This window comes from Pelodiscus sinensis, chromosome 7, assembly GCF_052426305.1.
Source record: "Pelodiscus sinensis isolate ZL-2025 chromosome 7, ASM5242630v1, whole genome shotgun sequence".
In the NCBI taxonomy this organism is placed as follows: Eukaryota; Metazoa; Chordata; order Testudines; family Trionychidae; genus Pelodiscus; species Pelodiscus sinensis.
In genome coordinates, this window is record NC_143058.1 from 29,684,644 (window position 1) to 29,705,760 (window position 21,117).

The window sequence follows — 21,117 nt, forward strand, 5'->3', positions numbered from 1 at the left end:
ACTCGAAGAACCTGGCTGCCCCCACCTGCAACACAATCATCAACCAATCAGAGTGGTGATGATTTAGCCAGGGGGAGGGAAGGACAGCACACAGTCTCCCTCCGCCTCCCTGGCCTGGAGTGAATAGAACTAGACAGATGACCTCTCACAGTGCCTTCCAGTCTGGTAATTCTATGATTCTGTGTTTCTCTCATCTTTTGATGGAGTCTTGTTACCAGTTATGGTCAGTCCAAGAAGAAAAACAGAATGTTTTTGCACACATTCCTGAGGCCCAAACACCCACCCAAAAAGTAAAGCACTCAAGCATATATGCAAATCTGCATGCTCAGATGGTGTTTGGAAGGATGATATGTAGAGTGGTATGCAGAGTGAAATTTTGCAGGTAACAAAAGCTGAAGTCTGGCATGCAAAATTACACACATTCTTCAGGCTATGGAACAGAAGCCACCTATAGTAAAGAGGTTGGAGTGCACAAAAATGGCTTTTCATGCTTTGTTGTTAATAAATACTTCCAAAAGTAGAAACCAATATGGCTTTTGGGTCTTTTGGTGTAAAAGGAAACATAGTAATTAGACCACTGAGAAAGATATTTTGTAAGAGAGTTACTGCTTCATTGTTATTGCCGAATTGGGAGAAAATGTTGGACAAGCCATAATTTCTGCAATCAGGAAGTTAATTGCTGTTCTGTATGACCAACATGAAAAAGAAAAGGATACCTACAGAAACATGAATTGTTCATGCCTTAATCTAACCATCGAAAAGGAAAAGTCACTGAACAAACTCCCACGTTGGAAGGATAGTTTTGAAAAGCATGTAAAAGATTTGGATCACCACTGCATCATAGATGAAAAAATATGGATGATCAACTCCTTCCCTTATGGCGCAAAGGCCCAGTTGCACCTGTGCTTTTACAAGACCTTATCTGTTCACATGCCAATAGGGGTCACTGCACAATCAACTGTGTTGGCAATCACAATAATCTGCCCTACACAAAGCTGTGTGCATGTCAGGGCCACGAAGACCATAGTGACGTACATATTCATAACACAGATTATAATGATGAAAAAGATGATGATAATGATTTTGAGAAGAAATGCCACCAGAACAACTACAATATACCTGTACACATTTATAAATAGATGTTCTCCATCCTTTGGCTGATTATTGTAATGTTCTGAAGTCACAGAGAAATCCAATTGTGTCTTGAAATAATACACAGATTCAAACTAGCATAAACAAAGGCAAATATTTCAGAAAGGCTATTTTAACATATTGAGGGTGTCACAGTTTATTCCAGTTTCTATGGTAATGGCAACACTTGACAGCTCCACATCATACCTCATCTTAAAGTACACACAATGGACTTTCAAATGAGATATATCATGCACAGGGGTAACAATCAAACTAGTGGTATCTGTCACTTGCTTAATGTCACAGCATAGGCAGGGAGGCTCAGGTAGAAGATCAGAAGTCTGATGGACCATAGAGAAAGAATATACATGCAATTTATCTGAAACTGTGACAACCCACCAATCTAGTATGAAGCAGTAACGTTCTTGCAAGATAAAAAGGTTAAGAAATGCAGTCCATAAATACGTGTTTTGATATTGCAGCAAAAAATAGATTCAATAGAACACCTCTGTTTTCACAAAGCTGGTAATAAAATGGGACTTACATCACTCTGAAGATCATATGTTTTCCTGGCATGTACAACATCACTCTGGTCTGGAAGACACGTCCACTTGTGCAGAGGATGTCTATAATCAATGTCACTGACTTGCTCCTGACATTTCTTGGCCAGCACGATTCCCAGCATATCCACTGGGGTATTATACTTGGTCTTCCATTTCTCAAAATCTTTCTTGTACTCACGGTCACTCTGGATTTTGGCCACATGCATAGACCACACCATCTTGGGATCATCCTGGATGTTGCGGGCTCCCACATGGTGGCCAAGCTGCTTGCGATACCCTGCTTTGTATTTGTACTGTAGGCCAAAGGGGAAAAAAACACAAATAAACAAACAAATTTCAATAAGATTCAGGAAGGGTATTATTAAAACATCGAATAATCCTATAGCAATTCCCTGGGGGACATTATGTGCTAGTGTGGAGGCTTCCACATAAAGAAGTGTTGTGTTCATTGAGCATGGAATCTGAGTGCTAAAGCACTCGTAGGTTTCCTGCACTTAAAACCACAAGAGGTCCTTAAATGGATAAATAACACAGTGTCTTTGGGACTAGGTGTGGACTATTTGGAGTGGAATGACAGCTTCCTATGCCTAAGACATTGTAGCTAAGTTCTTTCTAATTCACTGGCCTGGATCCTTTAGGGTCAGAATTCAGTTTCCATCTTATGAAGTGCCCATCAGTTACTCTCTCAGATAACAGCCTCAGCCTTGTTATGATGTTTGGTCCTGCCATGACTTCAGGGGACCAGGCCTCTCAAGGTTCCTTCCAGTTCCATTGTTCTATGTTCTTAAACACAAAGGATGTGTCTACATTGGCACGCCTTTCCAGAAAAGGGATGCTAATGAGATCAGTCGGAATTGCAAATGCCACGGGGGATTTAAATATCACCCGCGGCATTTGCATGAATATGGCTTCCGCTTTTTTCCGGCTCGGGGTTTTGCCGGAGAAAAGCGCCAGTCTAGACGGGATCTTGCGGAAAATAAGCCCTTTTCTGGAATAGGAATAAGGGATCTTCCGGAAAAGGGCTTATTTTCCGCAAGATCCCGTCTAGACTGGCGCTTTTCTCCGGCAAAACCCCAAGCCAGAAAAAAGCAGCAGCCATGTTCATGCAAATGCCACGGGAGATATTTAAATCCCCCGCGGCATTTGCAATTCCGATTGGTCTCATTAACATCCCTTCTCCGGAAAGGGGTGCCAATGTAGACATAGCCAAAGGGTACATCTACACAGCAGCATTATTTCAGAATAACTGACATTATTTTGAAATAACATAGTGCGTGTCTACACAGCAAGCTGTTATTTCAAAATAATGTCGAAATGGAGGATGACTTACTCCAACTCCTGTAACCCTCATTTCACGAGGAGTAAGGGAAGTAGAAGGAAGAGCAGTCTTCCTTCAACTTCCTGCTCTGTAGACAGCGCCAAATGACGAGTTAAGCTATTTCAACTTCAGCTACACAATTGACATATCTGAAGCTGTGTATTTTAATTCAACTTTTGCCCTGAAGTGTAGACATGCTCAAACTGCTTTACTGGTAATTTTACAGAAACATGAAAATAAAAACAGACAAAAACAAGTATGCCTAGTGAATGTATTAAAAAACATTTTAAACTAGTACTAAATTCAATTACTAAGTATCAAAATAGTATATAGACTTTCAATGTATTACAATAATAGTTTGGCTTGACAGTCTACCAGAAGGGAAAATGTTCTTTCTATGACTGTGGATAAGCCACTGAACATGGTTACGTACATGTCAATTTCTCAACTAGCATTTAGCCTACAATCCAATCCAAGTCGGTTAATCCTTTTGCATGAAATCTAATCTTTAAGAAAACGAAACACACTTTTTTCCAAAAACTAGTTTCACAGAAGTGTATTCGTGACTAGGAACGGTCTGACTGGCAGTACTTGTAGGTTACACCGCAACAAAAGGATTACTTCTGCTAAAAATATGGACTAGCAAATATTATTAAATAAGAGTTAGAATGAAAACAGGACAAGAGGAGTTAATTTGCCACACCCCTCAAACTATCAACTTCAAATAGGCAACAGGTACAGGCAATGGAACCTTGTAATGGCTAAAGAAAGCACAGACCTACAGAAACAGTAAGGAAGATTTTATTCCAGTTACACTCCCATATATTATTATGAAAATTATGTTGCTTGACACATGATTATGTTGGCAGATTAGGACTTTAACTATTCACAACAATGTTGAGATTTATTGAAATCTAAGGAGAAAGGTCCACGGTTACTTACCTCACTTGCAATGTCTCGGGAAGCTTTAGCTGCCCTGATTGGAATGGCATCTACTCGTAGATCATAGCCTTTCTTCTTTTCCTCTTCCATTGCAAGTCGGTACAGTTTCTAAAATCATAACAAAAATGTATTGCATGTCAGAAATAAAGCATTTCCTTTCCATCTAAATTGTCTTACAAGCTGCCTTTTAATTTTAAACAAGGCACCACTTACGTCACTGTAATTCCATTTGTTCTGCTGGGCCAGTAAAATAGCAGGGGTATCTGGCATAATGTGGATACTAGTTTTATCTTTGTTCCAAGCTTCTGTATATGAGCGCTGAAAAGCAAATAACAAATATAATATGTTTGTAATCATGAAGACCTCAGTCAATAATATGGTAAGACAGTATTTTGACTGAATAAGCATGACCAACATCAGGAATCCTCAGAGTTTCATAGAGTCAGAAACAACCATTATTGAAACTTAAAGAACAGAAGTTCTCTTCTTTTGCACTGATCTGGAGACCATTCTACAAGTCTGCTCAGTGATTTTAGTACGATTTTTGCATTACATATTCCTAGCTCTACTTCAGTCAAATGCGAATTTTACCATTCACTTTAATGGGCCAGGATTTCACCCAGAGTGATTAATCTATTAAACAGAGGTGAAAGTAACTTACATGTCTTACAGGTATTGTATTGCCCCTCTAAGGGGGGCTCAGAGCAGGGAACTGGCTGTGAGATATGACAGTACCTGTAAGAAATTTAGGGTGGAGTGGAATGCAGGGGGCTCAAGGCAGGGAGTTGGGGTATGTGGGGATTGTTCAGGTATGCTGGGAATGCCTAAATCAGCATGGGGAGTACAGGAATCAGGGTTGGAGGGTGAAAGGAGGGGCTCAGGGTAGAGGGTTAGGGTATGGAGGGTGCAGGAATCAAGGCAGGGGCTAGAGGAATGGGATGGGAGGCAAAAGTACCCTTTAGGGAGGGTGGGAGCTAAAGCCCCGCATCCAATTCCTACCAATGCTGCCTGTTCCTCTTCTGTCACTGTCAGGAAAGGAAAGGAAAGGAAAGGAAAGGAAAGGAAAGGAAAGGAAAGGAAAGGAAAGGAAAGGAAAGGAAAGGAAAGGAAAGGAAAGGAAAGGAAAGGAAAGGAAAGGACACAGTGTGGGTCACTCACTGCTTTGCTCCCTCCCCGCACCAGCTGGTGGGGAGAGGAATGCAGAGACACTGTGAGCTTTCTTCTCACTCCTTGTGACAGAAAGGAACAGCAAGCAACACTCTGCATCAGTAGATACTGGGAGGGAGAGGCTGGTTTCAGCCCCCCCTTCCTGTCCTCCATAAATGGTGCTCTAGGAGGAGGGCTCCATGCTGGGGAAGTCCCATATCAGTCTGGGGGCATGCCCTCACCCCAGCCCCTTGCCCTTGCCCGCTGCTTAGCATGGCAGCCTGCAGAAGAGCCCTAGAGCCAGGCTGGAAACACCCTGCCTCATGCAGAAGAGCAACTCAGCCTACTCTTACCAGAGCAGTGCACTGAGGCATACCTGTTACTTAAGCATTTCACTTAGCCAAATTCATTTTTCCATTATCTTTGACAACAAAAGGTCATGATAAATTATATCAGACTTAATAATTTGCTGAAAAATAACCTATTAGATATTTTGAGAATATGACCAAGTCTTTTTTGCATGGCAATTCAATTTAAACTCCATCATTATATCAGAGAGACTGGAAGTAAGGGTATGGATACTACATTTTGTGAAGATAAATAAATGCAAATTTAGCGAAGATTAATTTGAATCTTAAAACTTTCCAAGTAACAGTTCCGCTGACATTTATATGACTATTTCAGCTAGTTATCAGTGGCCAATTTTCTGCACAGTTACGATGAATGTGTATACAACTGCACCTTCCTTGAAAACAAATATATAGGTCAGGTTTTTTTGCATTGTTTTGTAATGATGGAAAATAACATATAAAAATAATCTCTTATTAAACCACTTTTTCGTGTTTCAGATCTTAAATATAGGAAATTAATACATATATTTTAAATAATATACTTTAACTATGTGCTAGAAACTGAAAATACATGAAAAAGCACTCAGTTATAAAGGAAATAAATCCCTGAGAGTCAATTAAAAGGCTATTATATTGTAATGCTAATTTATTTTCCTTTAAAAACAAACACTTAAGCATCTAGGAAAATTATACCATTTTAATTCTAGTTGCAAATAAATAGAAAACTCACAGGGTTCATAATTCCAGTATTGTGCTTTGCCAGAACCATTGGCATAGAATCAAGCAGGCTACTAAATTTGATAGTGCCTGGGTGTTGCCGATAGGTGTGGTCACTCAGGATGTGGGTTGCTCTCTTATTCTTCTCATTATCCAGAGAACCACTTGGGGACCAGCCAATGCCTTTCATCCACTGCAGATCTGATTTATACATAAGCTGAAATTATAGAGGAAGGCAAGACAGTTCATTATTTTATTTAGACAATGTGAATGTTTTTTTCCTCTGGTGCAAAGCAGCACTAATTAAAGAGATTCTCACTGTTTAATCAATACCATAGATGACAGAGGTTACCATCATGCAACACTGTGACAAGGCTAATTCAACTCTGAAGAAAGAGCTACTTTGCAATGTAAAACCCAAAGTTCAAACTCACGCTCAATCATCCACCCTGAGCCAATCTGATCTACACATACATTTTGCTAAGCCAGGACTTAGCTTTACGTCCTGGAACAGCAGGAGGGTCCGAGCCTGAGTCAAGCCTGGACCCAGAGCTCATTCTCTACTGCTTTTCAGTGTAGATGTAGCCCTATTGGACTTGTGCTCTAAGAATCCACCAAAAGTGTCCCACAATCCCATGGGCCAACTTTTGTGTTCTCAGGACAGTCGACTTTGGAGGACTGTCAATTTTCCCACAATGAACTACAAACAGAGTTGAAGGGCACATTTTTGAGGGTACTCGGAAGTCTTGGATATGAGCTGCTGGACTTGGGCCTGCACAATGCAGAATAATGGCTGGAGTATGAGGGTGGCACTCCGGGTTCAATAATTCCTAACCCTGGAATACAAGCTATCATAAATTCTCAGTCTCTGAGTCAACAAACCGTGGATCTGCTAACTCAAATTGCACAACCCTGGGCTTACATCGCAACGTAGCTATACCCTTATAGTCTCTGAAACTAAGGGAGGATCTGCCTACACTACTTAATCCACAGAAATCTAACTCTGACTGCTGCAAATTCTGTTTCTATGCGAGTGGAGATTCATCTACCACTATAATAGAGATATCTTAGATACTCAAGATGCATTTCAGGAATTACAGCAATCTCTTCCTCTGCCAAATGTCACAGTTCGGGATGGACTTCCCAGCTCCTTGAGCTCTTGATGTATCACTTACACAGTCAAAATAGCAGTCATTTACTAACTTGAAATAATTGATTATCTTGCCCTGACTGTGCTCTATGGGGAGTTAAAATCCACTGCAATCAACTTAACTCCAAATTACTCACGAGTAGAGCGCAAAATTAGTAAGGATACAAAAAGAAGATTGCCTTGCTACTTATTGTGAGCGTACTACCCGTGGAAGAGAATTCACTTATATTGTCACTGTTCTGAAAACACCCACTAATTCAGTATATAAAGGTCTTTCAGGACAAAAAAATAGTGTCTTAAACTGGAGCAAAAATATATTTTATAGAATGCTTCAGTTTTCATAAAGCTGGTAAAAATGGGACTTACATCACTCTGAAGATCGTATGTTTTCCTGGCATGTACAACATCACTCTGGTCTGGCAGACATGTCCACTTGTGCAGAGGATGTCTATAATCAATGTCGCTGACTTGCTCCTGACACTTCTTGGCCAGTACGATTCCCAGCATGTCCACAGGGGTATTATACTTGGTCTTCCATTTCTCAAAATCTTTCTTGTACTCACGGTCACTCTGGATCTTGGCCACATGCATAGACCACACCATCTTGGGATCATCCTGGATGTTGCGGGCTCCCACATGGTGGCCAAGCTGCTTGCGATACCCTTCTTTGTATTTGTACTATTGGAAAAAAAGAAAATAATAATTGTTGCTTTTTTAAATTTAACCCAGGAAAGAAATGTTTTTAAAACTATTTGGTGAAATTCCTTTGTTATTGTAACATACTAACATCACAACCCTGTGAGGAGATAATTGATTCCTATAAATAGCTGAGCACTTTTAATTCCATTGTGGTGGATGCAATAATCCTTATAATTTCACAGTATGGGGTTCACTGTTCTTGCAAAGCCTTCCTTATGCGTATTGTCCAAATTTAGGTGTCCAATTCCACCAGATTTAGTGGACCTCACTGGGTAAATTGGAACTATTCACATATGGCTTTGTGGCATCCAGGATATGCCTGGCAACTAATAGGCCACTTAACTGTTGATTCCAGGTTTGATATGAAATATTAAATCTGAATTCAAACTATTTCAGTGAGAGAAACACTCTTCTTCAAATAATTACATGCAACTCTATAGGACAGTCTAAATCACTGAAGGATTGTATCAACTTTTAAAAGAAATAGAATGTCAATGTCATCCACAAAATTTCAGTAATAAACTGGGTTTATATGAAATCAATAGTGGCAGACCAAAAATAATAAATACTGTATGAATGCATTGTCAGAATGCATAGAACGACATTGAAGCATCCACTGTATGTTTTTAAAAAAGTGAGAAAGCAAGAAAAAAAGAAAGAGACCCATCTCACTGAAGCCAAAAGAAAGACTCCAATTATTTTCTATCAGCACCAATTCAGCCCAATAATACTCAACCACACTTTCTGTTATTTTAGTAAGACTCTTACTTCGCTCGAAATGTCTCTGGATGCTTTTGCTAACTTGAGTGGTATGGCATCAGGAGGAAAATCATAGCCTTTCTTCTTCAGTTCTTCATATCCTAACTTATAGAGTTTCTGTTGAAACAAGTTTACACTAATGAATGCAAGCACTCTTTGTAAAAAAGCATTACAATACAAAGACTCCAGCTATCTTACCCATTACAAAGATAGCTTCCCTAATTATCACCTCTAACACTATTAACTCACAGACATCTACCCTTCCCCACCTCTAATATCATTAACTCACAGGCATTCACCTTCCTTCCCACCTCTCCCCCCGCATCCACCTTCTGTTCTGAAATGTGATTTGTCCTTTTCATATGTGTTCATTTTTTTTAATTGTATCCTTTGGTATATATGGTTGTGACTATTTTCTTCCACTATTTGATCTGAGGAAGTGGGTCTGGCCCACGAAAGCTCATCATCTAATAAACCATCTTGTTAGTCTTTAAAGTGCTACATAGTCCTGCATTTTATGTTTGGAGAGAGTATTTTCTACCATAGTTCAAGAAACAAATTTCTATTTTTTACTCTGTGCAGAAAAAAGGGTGGATTTATCAAATGATGTTTGCCAAGCTATCATGTTTTTAAATTAAAAAGCTTTTTTTTTTTAGTTTTCTGAGATGGCTTTTTGGTGTTAGAAATTCATCAAAAATCTCATATGCTATACTTGCTATAGAATATTTTCCTCCAGAAGAAATTTTTGACTGGCAAGAGGTAAATAAAAATGTTTGGTTGCAATCCTTTTGCTCTAGACCAAAACGACATGGACTTCTGTTAAGGCCAACAATATATATTTTCTGACTTCCATGTGTCCCTATCCCTTTTCTCTTGAATACTAGCAATAAATCTTTTTGGCATCTCTTTTGTATGTTCCATGATAAAGCAGAATTTGATAAAAATGATACTCTATAATTCTAAATATTCAAGTCGCCACAATTAAACATTTTATTGGAGAGATATCTAAGGTGTTGATTTGAGCAATAAGGATGATATAGGCACATCTAAGTATCTCATGCAGCATGCATTGTTGGTATTTTTCTTACAATCTAATAACCACCATATTGACTCCTTCCACAATAATAAGTTTACCAGAAAAAGACAATGGGTATGTTAAAGGTTGTAAGAATTCAAGAGTTCCAGAATACATTCTGATGGCCTTATTGCAAGATTGCATTTTCATGAAATGGCTTTTCAAATCATAAACTCAGGGAATATCCAAGGTAGTGTTGAGTCAGACTTACATCACTCATATTGATTGAGTTTGCTTTAGCCAAAATGATTTCAGGAGTGTCAGCCATGACATGAATTTGAGTTTTGTCCTTGTCCCAAGCTTCTCTGTAAAGTCTCTAGAATGAAAAACAAACAAAAATAGCATGTCTAATAGAATCTTCATATAAATAGCAGATTTCATTCAGTTTCACCTTTTATCAGGTTATGCAAGTCTGAAATGTAGGCTATAGAAATAGCACTGGATGGATGTTTAAAGAAAATAATATATTAATGAACCAGAATTCCACTTAAATACAAGGGGTATGCAAAAAATTACATGTAGAAGGCCAAAAAGTCATCATTACAATAGTCAAATTAACTCTCATATACAGCATGACTAAGATTAAGCATGGAAAAAGATATTATTTATGCTTAACACTGAATATATTCTGTAGGGCAGCCACGATAATCTCCTGAGTCACACTTGGTACTTCTTCACAGCTGAACTCAAGATGCCAAAAGGGTAAAAAAATCACAGCAAGATGACATTTTGCTAAATAGATAGCTATCACCGACGATTGGAAAATTACTTTTTTAAAGACAGATTAGTCACCGATGACTCATATAATGTTAAAATGAATATAATTCAGAGGCTGACATAAATTACAAGTTCATTTATCTGTCCAGTTAGCTGTTCAGCCTTCAGAAACTTACATCGCTCCTATTTTTGGCATTAGACTTTGCCAGAACTATGTCCATGGCATCAGGGATACTTGTGAATTTCACAGTGTCTGGTGGCTGGCGGTATTTCTTCTCACTCAGGATTTCTGAAGCTTTCTTGTTCTTTTCAGCCTCCAAAGAGCCAAATGGGATCCACCCCAGGCCTTTCAACCATTGAAGATCTGACTTATATAGATTCTGAAATGTTAGAGAACCAAAAAAATCAGGAAAGATCATTGTCTTGTCTGCATCATTCAGGGGAGCAGACAGACTCACCAGGCCCCGGGGCAAGGTGTGGGCGGGGGCAGCTCTGTGCTTCTAGAAGAGGCAGGGCCTCAGGCAGAAGGGGCCTTCTGAGCTGCTGGATTTCACTGTCCCCTCCCCAAGCTCTCAACACTGTCCAGAACGCACCTCCTGGGACTCTATACAGCACTACATGGGGCTCCAGGGGTAATTTAAAGGGACTGGGGCTCCAGCCGCCACCACCACTATCACAGTAGCGGTGACCAGGAGCCCTGGACTCTTTTGAATCACCAGGTCTTTGGGCAGTTGCCCCCGTCAGCAGCCCTGGCCTCACTGCCCTGTGTTACACGATTAACCGACAATTAACAGAGCTTATTCAGGTATGATCAGGACTACAAGAGGAAATGTCATTTCTGCTCTACAGGGACACCAGACTTCCTTCAATAATGACCATCTCTTTTACAAATATAGAAGAAACATATCAAGTAAAAAGAAAACTTACATCACTCTGCAGTTCATATACTTTCTTAGCTTGAATGATGCTAGTCTGGTCCGGCAAACTAGTCCACTGGTGCAGAATCCGTCTGTAGTCTACATCACTAACCAACGACTGGCATTTCTTAGCCAGTAGGAAGCCCAACATATCCACGGGCATGTTAAATTTGGTCTTCCACTTCTCAAAATCTTTCTTGTACTCCCTCTCACTCTGCATCTTGGCAACATTCATAGACAACACAAGTTTGGGATCATCCTGTATGCTGCGGTATCCAATGTGATGTCCCTGCTGCTTGCGGTAACCTTCTTTATACTTGTACTAAAATCATAAAAATTGTGGTCCTCATATTAGGGAAAGAATGAGGAAATAACAGCTTATCAGATACATTCACCAGCATGCCGTGTGTGCTGGCAGTTAGCGTCACAAGCAAACACGAACTTCTTGCTCTCTTAGATACTAGAAGCTGAGCAGATCATTATGGTTTCACACTTAGGGGCCTTATACTCCTTTGAGGCACATGCATAACTTTGCTTGATGTTAGTGTACTACAAATGCCTCTGCTGCCATGGAATTGAGCCTTTGGACTCCACGGGAAGAGCACGCTGTGCTCAGAATGGTTTTCTCCACTGCACGAATTAATAGCTACATTCTGGAGAGACGGCTTGCTTGGTACTCCCAGCGGAGACACAAGCCAACGTCCCAAGGGCTAAAAGTCAGCACTCGAAAATGTAGGGGACTGACTATACAAAACATTTCCCTAAAAATGAGCCAACACCTGTCCCTCTGTACAAGCACTGCACTGAGGTTGGGATGTGGAGCTGCACTGGACCTGTGTCTGTCATGAGACCTATTCTATACCTGAGCAGTAGATTTATTCCAGGGGAGAGGTGAGTTAGTGGGTCAAAATTCATAGAGTAGGTAGCCCCAGCTAGAACAGGCTGCTCCTGGGGTTTGGGGGGACTAGATATGTCTCACAGCGGGCAGACAGCAACCTTGGGGTCATGGTGCACTGATGTGGGAGCAATCACTCTCCTACTCGCTCATCTGTCCCACTGGTAACACAGAGAAGAAAAGCTCTTCACTCCCTATTGCTTCCAGCATATCGTCGTAGCACGGGGACGGACCTGACCCAATGAGGTTTATTAGACTGTGGCTAAAGGCATAAATTACATCACAGATCAAATAAAAAACATTACTTACATCACTTGCAATGTCTCTCGAAGCTTTGGCCGCTTTCACTGAAATGGCTTCAGATGTGAGGTCGTAGCCTTTCTTTAACATTTCTTCCCATCCGAGTTTGTACAATTTCTAAAATTGAAAACATAATAGTTTTACCCAACACTCTCCCTGAATCTTTGTAAAAACAATACAAATACAGTACATCTATTTCAGTATGCTGACCCATTGTATAAGCATTGCATCCAAGTCCTGAAAACTACTCTCCATTTTACCTCAGCCCTTACTCGGGCTAAAGTTTTGCCTGGGAAAAGTGCATGTGAAAATTGAAGGGCAAGTTGTGGCTCACTCCCTTCATAGATGCAAAGCGTAAAGCACAAGGAGTCCCATCCAGGGAACAGGCTGCTCTTTGTTCATTCCCCTTCCCCTAAGAGTAAGCTAGCCAGATATGCAGGAGTGCATACACTGTACCCCTGTAGGCTGTCCCTCTGTGTGCTGAGGAACTTTCAGTAGCATTGTTTTACCTTAGTTACTGATACTTCCTCTGGGGCAATGTGGTATTCATGTTCTAATGCAGAGCTGTGGCTAAACCGACAATAGACACTTGGGCAAGGATTTCAGGTCAGGTTTTCACAGAGGAGCATCCAAACATTTAAAGAGACAGGATATCACAGAACTAGTGGGTCCATGAGGATGGGTTGAGAAACCTACACATAGTGGTTTTGGAGTTTTATAACAAATTGTAATCTACTTGACTGAGGCCATGAAAGATCCAGTATATCTCTATGGGAGGTATAAAGAATGCACTAAGACTTCTTTTCTGAGTTCACCTTGCTGAATAGAGCTAATTTAGTAAAAGGCTTAGGATTAAATTTTCAGAAGTTCTGAAGTGACGTAGGAGTCCACATCCCATCTATTTTTCATTTCCCTCAAGTTCATAACAAATATTTGCTCTTAAATAACAGCACATCTTTCAATGAGGAGCATATAATTCATTTTTTAATGTATTAATTCTAAAGTATTTTACAAACTCTGTACCTGACTGTAATTTGCTTTGTTCTGTTTGGCCTGTAGAATATCTGGTGTATCTGGCATCACATGAATCTGAAGTTTATCCTTCTCCCAAGCTTGAGTGTACACATGCTATAGAAGGGAAGAAAAAAAAGAGTACCAGACATGCTAATATGAATTGTAGATGTCTGTGTGTACTTTATCTATGGGCTAAGAGAGAGTTGCTGATGTAATTATTTGTACTAACTGAATCTATGATTTAAGTTAATTAGGACCTCATCTTGCTCCCACTAAGGTCAATGCATCAGGCCCTTAGTCAACATTTCTAGCAATGACTATCCACCTGCTCGCTCCACTGTCGTTTGTTTAAAGCCAGTGTTTCTCCTTAATAAAGAGGGCATAATATTGTGGCCCATACTGACTAGACTTGTTATGGAAGCTTAATGTTTCCCTCCAAAACTCCACAATTAAAAATTAAGATTTATATCTTGCCAGTGAAAATAACACGCCATCCAAGTAACAATGGCATGGATCTAACCCTGAAAAAAATGGATGAAGAAACAGTTCAGCCAGTAATTGGGTGCTTGGATCTCGTAAAAGTAATCTGCAAATGACTTGTTCTCTCACACCTTAAAAAGAAATTAATTAACTTGGTAAAGCAAATTTGCCAAGGAAGCCCATATTGTAAGCAATGTCGGAGAAAGAAAGTGATATTAATTGCACAGTGGTCATTTACACACGCAATTTTGACTGCATCCACTCACATGATTCATCACGTCTGCATTGTGTTTTGCTAGCACCATGTCCATGGAGTCACTCTGTTTTGTGAAGGGGAAAAGGCTTGGGTGCTGGCGGTAATTCCTGTCACTTGCAATTTCTGTGGCTTTCTTAGATTTCTCCACCTCCAGAGAACCAGCAGGGCTCCATCCAAGTCCTTTGTACCATTCATTGTAATCCTCTTTGTACTTGTTCTTTAAAACACAAAACAGGAAAGTCATACTTTACAAACTTCAGCAACTAAAAAATTCTGTTATTTCAAAAAACAAAAAACAAAACCAACTTCATATACAACTGAAAAAATGGCATAGGCAATAGCCATAAGCACTAAGTAGAAAAAAAAATAGTAGCTTACATTGCTTTGAATCCAATTCATGTTTCTGGCCAGTTCCATATTAACTGCATCTGGTAGGAGCATATATTTGTGGATCAGCTGTTTATAGTTCGTGTTGGTTATATTACCTTGTGCTTCCTTCGCTGCCATGATACTAAATGTATCAGCAGGTGTATGATAGCTGGTCTTGCTGGTCTCATAGGCTTTCCTGTACTCACGGTCAGACTGCATCTTAGCCACTTGCATATAATGAACTAGCTTGGGATCATCCTGGAGGTTGCGGAAGCCTACAAGTTTACCCTTATCCATTTCATAACCCAATTTGTATTTGTACTGTAAAGAAAACAGAAAAAAAGTCCTTAAAGGCACCTAGGGTTCTGTGCTTCTAGCCCAGCTTATGCAGTGAAACCCTGTACAGGTTTTCTTTGCAGAATTGACCCCCAACTTCAGTGCAAATGTCACTTAACCAGAGACTGAGTAGAAGCTGAGTAATTAGGCCCTACCATTATAGTTTTAGCAGCAAACCTACTTCATTACAAAGTGCCCTTTGTTCCATACAAATATTGATGAGACTAATGTCTGAACTCCAATGTTCAGTGACTAAGGAGTAACACACACACATCTAATATAAAAAGTGTGCAGCTTTTTTATACTTCTCCTTTAAATAGAGCCACAGCAAAATCACTTTGACAAATGATGTGTACTATCACAGGTAAAATTGGTTTTCTGAAGGAGATCCATGCTTGAATGACTCCTTCTGATGTATCTCCCAATCTCCCTAATGAAACAATTGCTCTTTAATCACCGTGAGCCAATTTACACCTCGTATAAGTTATATTTATTAAACACATTTCCAAACAATGTAACCAATAAAAAGAATTCAGAAAAATCAGCATCCAAAATAGAATCAAGTCAATAAATGAATACTTCAGAATATTTGGCAATAGAGAGTTCCCGCTCAAAAACTCACATCACTAGCAATATCTCTGGAAGCTTTAGCAGCTTTAATGGATATGGCATCAGCTCGGAGGTCATAGCCTTTCCTTTTCAACTCTTCCAAGGAATGCTTGTACATTTTCTGTGAATTGAAAAAAAATAGAATATTCCATTTTGAAAATGAACTAATGCATATAAAATATATAATGATCATACATTGCTCTGTCTTCATAGATGTATCTTAAAAGCATTCAGGCACACAAAGGGGCAATATTACAAAATCAATCATAAGTGCAAATCAGACTGTTTGCATCTTTGAGGATCTGATTTGCACCTGCAGCTAGATAGCCATAAAAGCAAAGACTCTGATTTGTTTCTGCAAGTACAAAAATATTGATGAAAAATTCAGAAGGTGTAAATTGTATCCATAAGAAAGAGGCCACCCTTTTCAATACAATACAAATGTTCACTCTTTTGCACATTGACTGATTAATATTACCATACTGCCTAAGAGCCCCAATAATGAAGTAGGACTCCAGATGGATATAGCACTGTAACTTGGTGTCTACACATGCCATTCCTCATTTTACATGTGCAGATTTTGGCAGAGTAATTTAGATGTCAGAGATTAAAATGGGTCCACAGAGTTGCCCATTATGAACAGTATAGGCTCACTAATTTGCATGAAAAATAGACACTGTTGTGGATTAAGCACTAAGTTTTAAAAACTAGTAGGACAAAACACAATAAGAATCAAGGATATCCAATTATTATTTTAACAATTACAAGTCCTATTTTAATTATTTATGTTAATATTTCACAATGTACCAGTATATATTCTGTAGCATATTTTGCCTTCACTGTGATAACTCATTGAAGCTTCTATTAAAAAAGCTTTGCTGAGTGTAAATGACTATGGATTAGTGAAGAGAGGATCAGTGAGGTTCTATTGTACAATCATTTTAATTACTTCTAATATAACTCCTAGATAGTGCCCATTAATCGGTTTTAGTAGCCATACTTACATCACTTATGTTAAAAGCATTTGCTTTTGCCAAAGCAACCTCTGGAATATCAGGCATGATGTGAACTTTTGTCTTGTCTGCTTCCCATGCTTGAGTATACAGGTGCTGCATGGGTGAATAAAAAAAGATGTCAGTGCAATGTAGTGTACTCACGGAAGACTCCTTGGGGGTGATTTCCAGGGTGCTGACAGAGCAACTGCCACTCACCATCCTGCTCTCTGAGACTCCTCACCACCCTGCATTTAGGGCCTAGTTTCCCAGGTTACCAGTCCCCAAATGGGATCAGAACCCCAAACGAATAATTTAGGTAAGCCCCCTTTAACAAAAAAAGGGGGAAGGTACACACCGGTTGCCCGCCAGGCAACAATTTTTTATACTGGGCTTGATAGAAAATGAAAGTGATTTTGTTAAGTACAAACAGTAGGATTTAAGTGGTAATAAGTAAGTACAGGCAGAGCAAAGTAGATTACAAACCCAAAGTAACAAAAAACACTTAGCTAATTCTACACTGAAACCTCAGTACAAACTCATTACAAACTCACTCTAAAACTGTTTCTTTTCTATCTAAGCCTTCAAACCAGGGCTGTTCCTCACTCTGGGGTCTTTGGTTCCTTCACTCAGGTGTGTCCAGCCAGCCCAAATACCAAGACCTGCTAGTTTCCTATTGTTTTAAAGATTCCCCCTTTTTTCCTGGGAAGTTACCTGGCCAGTCACTACCAGTTGGGGAGGTCTTGTGACTTCCTAAGACCAACCACTGCTAAGACTTAAGGACAAAAGGCTATTTACATAGGATTCCCCAGACATTGAGACATCCCAGCATTGGAAACATCCTTGATGGCTTTCCTTTGCACATTTAAAACCATAAAGCATTCCATATTCCGTATGTCTAATTTCACACACAAGAATGACACATGCACCAAAATGAGACAAACAGATCCAGTAGATTATGACGAAGATTGATAGGCTACATGCAACAATTTGTCCCAAGCATGTTTGAGTTACGTATATTTGTGTCTATAAGCCCATTTCATAAAGCATGGTGGGGTCCATCACAGTCAGCATTACAATCTCAGCAACAACATGCTATGTTTAGTTTCTTTATCAAAGTCATTTCCTTTAAAAGGACCTAATAGGTTCCCAGAATGCATGCACAATTCAGAGTATGAATCCCAGGACAGAACTAGGCCTTTAAGTTAAACTGTTACTTCTTTTTAATAATTTTGAAAACGCAGCTAGAGTATAATGTCTAATTACTTTCTGCAGGATAAAGCAAAACATGGAAGATTTGAGTCTGAGGTTTATTAACACTACAAACTGTCCTATTTAATGGGAGCAGACAAAGTTTGCTGACATGCCCCAAATATATCTGATCCTCTTCTCACTTAGGCTATGTCTAGACTGCATCCGTTTTCCGTAAAAGGGATGCAAATTAGACACATCACAATTGCAAATGAAGCGGGGATTTAAATTCTCCCCCCCCCCCCCGTGTGCTTCATTTGCATAAACATGGCTGTCGCTTTTTCCCGGCTCGGAGTTTTGCTGGAAAAAAGTGCCAGTCTAGACGCGAATCTTTCGGAAAATAAAGCCTTTTCCGAAAGATCCCTTATTCCTGAGTAAGGTACTTTTGGAACTAGGACTTGGGCTTGTAAGGCACTTTAGCACTTGAAAATTTGACCCTTCAGCCTTGAGGTGGGCATAGTTTGCTAACAAAAAGGAATCCTCAGTACTGCTCCCCTCTGAATTTCTATTGTGGCCAGTTTTCTCCTTGGCTGCATTCAGGCCTATGGGAATAAAGTTAATGAAAATCCAGCATATTCATTTGTAACCAAAACCAGAAGTGAAAGTAAGCCAGTGTACCCAGGTGTAGCACACTGGTAAAAAAGTGGTCAGCTGGGGGTGAGGCTCTGATCCAGCACCCTAACCACTGTCCTTCCCCCCAACCCTCCAGAGATGGGGCCAGCCACTGGGACCCCAAGCACTAGGACAAAAGCCCAGGGGTGCAGCAGCACCCCCCACACCGTTGATTCCCTTCCTGTACCTATAGGCACTGACTCCACAGTTCCCATGTGGCCAGGACCAGGAGTAGCATGAGGCAGGGTCACCAACCGGGACTGACCAAGTTCCTCCCATAAACTCCACCTTACACACACAGCCTTCGTCCTGGCTCCTGCATCCCCGCCCCACACCTTCTAGCCCCCTGTCCTGAGACACACCCCACATTCCAAGCCATACTCACATTTCTTACAGGTACTCTCATATCACAACCCCCACAACCTGCTGCTCTGAGATTCTCCCTCCCCCGTCCTGCCCCCCAGGGGAGGATGCAATACAAGAATCCCTGTATGAAATTTCAGTTACTACCACCCCTGGAAAACTGATCATTTCAGAAAAACTTGCTCACATGATATCCAACTTGTCTTTTATCACTTTTTGCATAACTGAATTATAACAAATATTTTCTTACTTTGTCCATGATTTTAGCATTATTTGTAGCTAGAACCATGCTCATAGAGTCCATCAGACTAGAATACTTCAGTTTGTCTGGGTGTTGGCGGTATTTCTTCTCACTTATAATGTCCATAGCTTTCTTATTCTTCTCAGCTTCCAGAGAGCCTACTGGCATCCATCCCATACCCTTCATGAATTCATCATAGTCTGCTTTGTATTGATTCTGTAAGGAAAAGGAAACAAATCAGACATTAAAAATTCTGGGTTCCCTCCTATTTATTTAGTATGTTTAGTGTTTGAGTTTTTGAACATATGCACATTTAAATGGACAGAATAGAACAATTTTTTTGTATCCAATGTATACATCCAGTATATTTTAATAAGGCCTACCCTTGCATTCTGTTGGAATTATTATAATCTACAAAGGGTATTTCCACAAAACTAATTTAATCACAAATTCCTTTATTAAATCCAAACAATTTATGCAATTGCTCTAAATTTGACTAAACACCCTAAATAAAAAGCAATATACAAAATATTTATTATAAGCAATATACAAATGGGCTAAAGACAAGAATGTTCGGATCCATACTGGTCAGCTCTAACTTGGCCAGACAGGTATTAGCATTGCACTCTTAAGAATTTACTTTTAAAATACCCTTTTAATAAGTGATGTCATTGCCAAATATTAGATCTTAGCTGAGGTCAGATGAAGGACTTTCTTATATAGCCAATTATTTACTGCACGTAACCATGTTTTATTTCTTTTGCTTTAGCCCAATCCTTGAATAAGATAACTGATATTTTGAAGAAAACAGATGTTTAAACACAGCAACTAATTTTCTTCATGGTTTCATTCTTTCTGATTCCATGATTGGGGCTTCTCATTCATTCTAACATCCCAACCCAATTTCAAGCCATAGTTCACCCAAACCTATTGTGGGCCTATGTTTCTACATGTTGCACATGCAATTCCAATCCCAATTACTTCTGTGATGCTACAGCATACCCAAATAGGGCTGCAGGTGGCATGAGATTGTGACTTTAGTCAAAGCCTTGAGAAACAGTGTCTAAGCTCCATCACCTCAGGTGTAACCATCTAGTAGCACCGTGCATTGGAAACACCCCTCTGAGGTACAACAGGGCCCAACTTTGATTTTCCAAATTCTGAAGGGACAATTTCTTAGAAAATGTATGAGGATTCTGTTAATGAAGCTTTCCTTGCTGAGGGCTGTACACAAGTATTACTCCTTGGCTGTGTCTAGACTAGCCAGTTTTTCCAGAAAATCAGTCGCTTTTCTGGAAAAACTTGCCAGCTGTCTATACTGGCCGCTTGAATTTCTGCAAAGGCACTGACTTCCTACTGTAAGAAATCAGTGCTTTTTGTGGAAATACTATTCTGCTCCCATTCAGGCAAAAGGGGCAGTGTAGACAGCTCAGATTTGTTTTCCACAAAAAAGCCCCGATCGCAAAAATGGCGATCAGGGCTTTTTTGCGGAAAAGCGCGTCTAGATTAGCACGGACGCTTTTCCGCAAAAAGTGCTTTTGCGGAAAAGCATCTGTGCCAATCTAGATGCTCTGTTCCGAATATGCTTTTAACGGAAAACTTTTCCGTTAAAAGCATTTCCGGAAAATCATGCCAGTCTAGACACAGCCCTTGAGTCAAATGGACATTGTAAGCTATAAATGCAAGTGACAAGCTTATGAACAAAGTGGGCAAACTTGTCTTCCTTTTGTTACTTGAAAGATGATATCTAAATTCCTTATAAACTAGTTTAATAGTTCAGAATACTCTAAGAAATGCAAAGTGCATATTATTGCCAGCCTGCACTAGTTTGCACATAACACACTAAGATTTAATCTACGGTATTTATTCATAAACTCAATTATCACTCAATTGGTTACAAAAATTTTGTAGAGTC

General features: G+C 39.8%; 1 protein-coding gene across 36 annotated transcripts in view; it reads right to left on the reverse strand.

Moving 5' to 3' along the window:
- NEB (nebulin) overlaps positions 1-21,117 on the reverse strand; it is a 193,670-nt gene that overhangs the window by 127,163 nt on the left and 45,390 nt on the right. For all 36 annotated transcript variants that reach the window (XM_075933364.2, XM_089779722.1, XM_075933387.2 and 33 more), the window contains 16 exons: positions 19,212-19,418; positions 16,748-16,852; positions 15,757-15,864; positions 14,808-15,119; positions 14,440-14,646; positions 13,703-13,807; positions 12,689-12,796; positions 11,495-11,806; positions 10,744-10,947; positions 10,062-10,166; positions 8,785-8,892; positions 7,684-7,995; positions 6,181-6,384; positions 4,168-4,272; positions 3,955-4,062; positions 1,676-1,987 (listed from right to left, as the gene is read on the reverse strand). In XM_075933364.2, the coding sequence (XP_075789479.2) occupies positions 1,676-1,987; positions 3,955-4,062; positions 4,168-4,272; positions 6,181-6,384; positions 7,684-7,995; positions 8,785-8,892; positions 10,062-10,166; positions 10,744-10,947; positions 11,495-11,806; positions 12,689-12,796; positions 13,703-13,807; positions 14,440-14,646; positions 14,808-15,119; positions 15,757-15,864; positions 16,748-16,852; positions 19,212-19,418 (2,922 nt within the window). The remainder of the gene's footprint in view (positions 1-1,675; positions 1,988-3,954; positions 4,063-4,167; positions 4,273-6,180; positions 6,385-7,683; positions 7,996-8,784; positions 8,893-10,061; positions 10,167-10,743; positions 10,948-11,494; positions 11,807-12,688; positions 12,797-13,702; positions 13,808-14,439; positions 14,647-14,807; positions 15,120-15,756; positions 15,865-16,747; positions 16,853-19,211; positions 19,419-21,117) is intronic.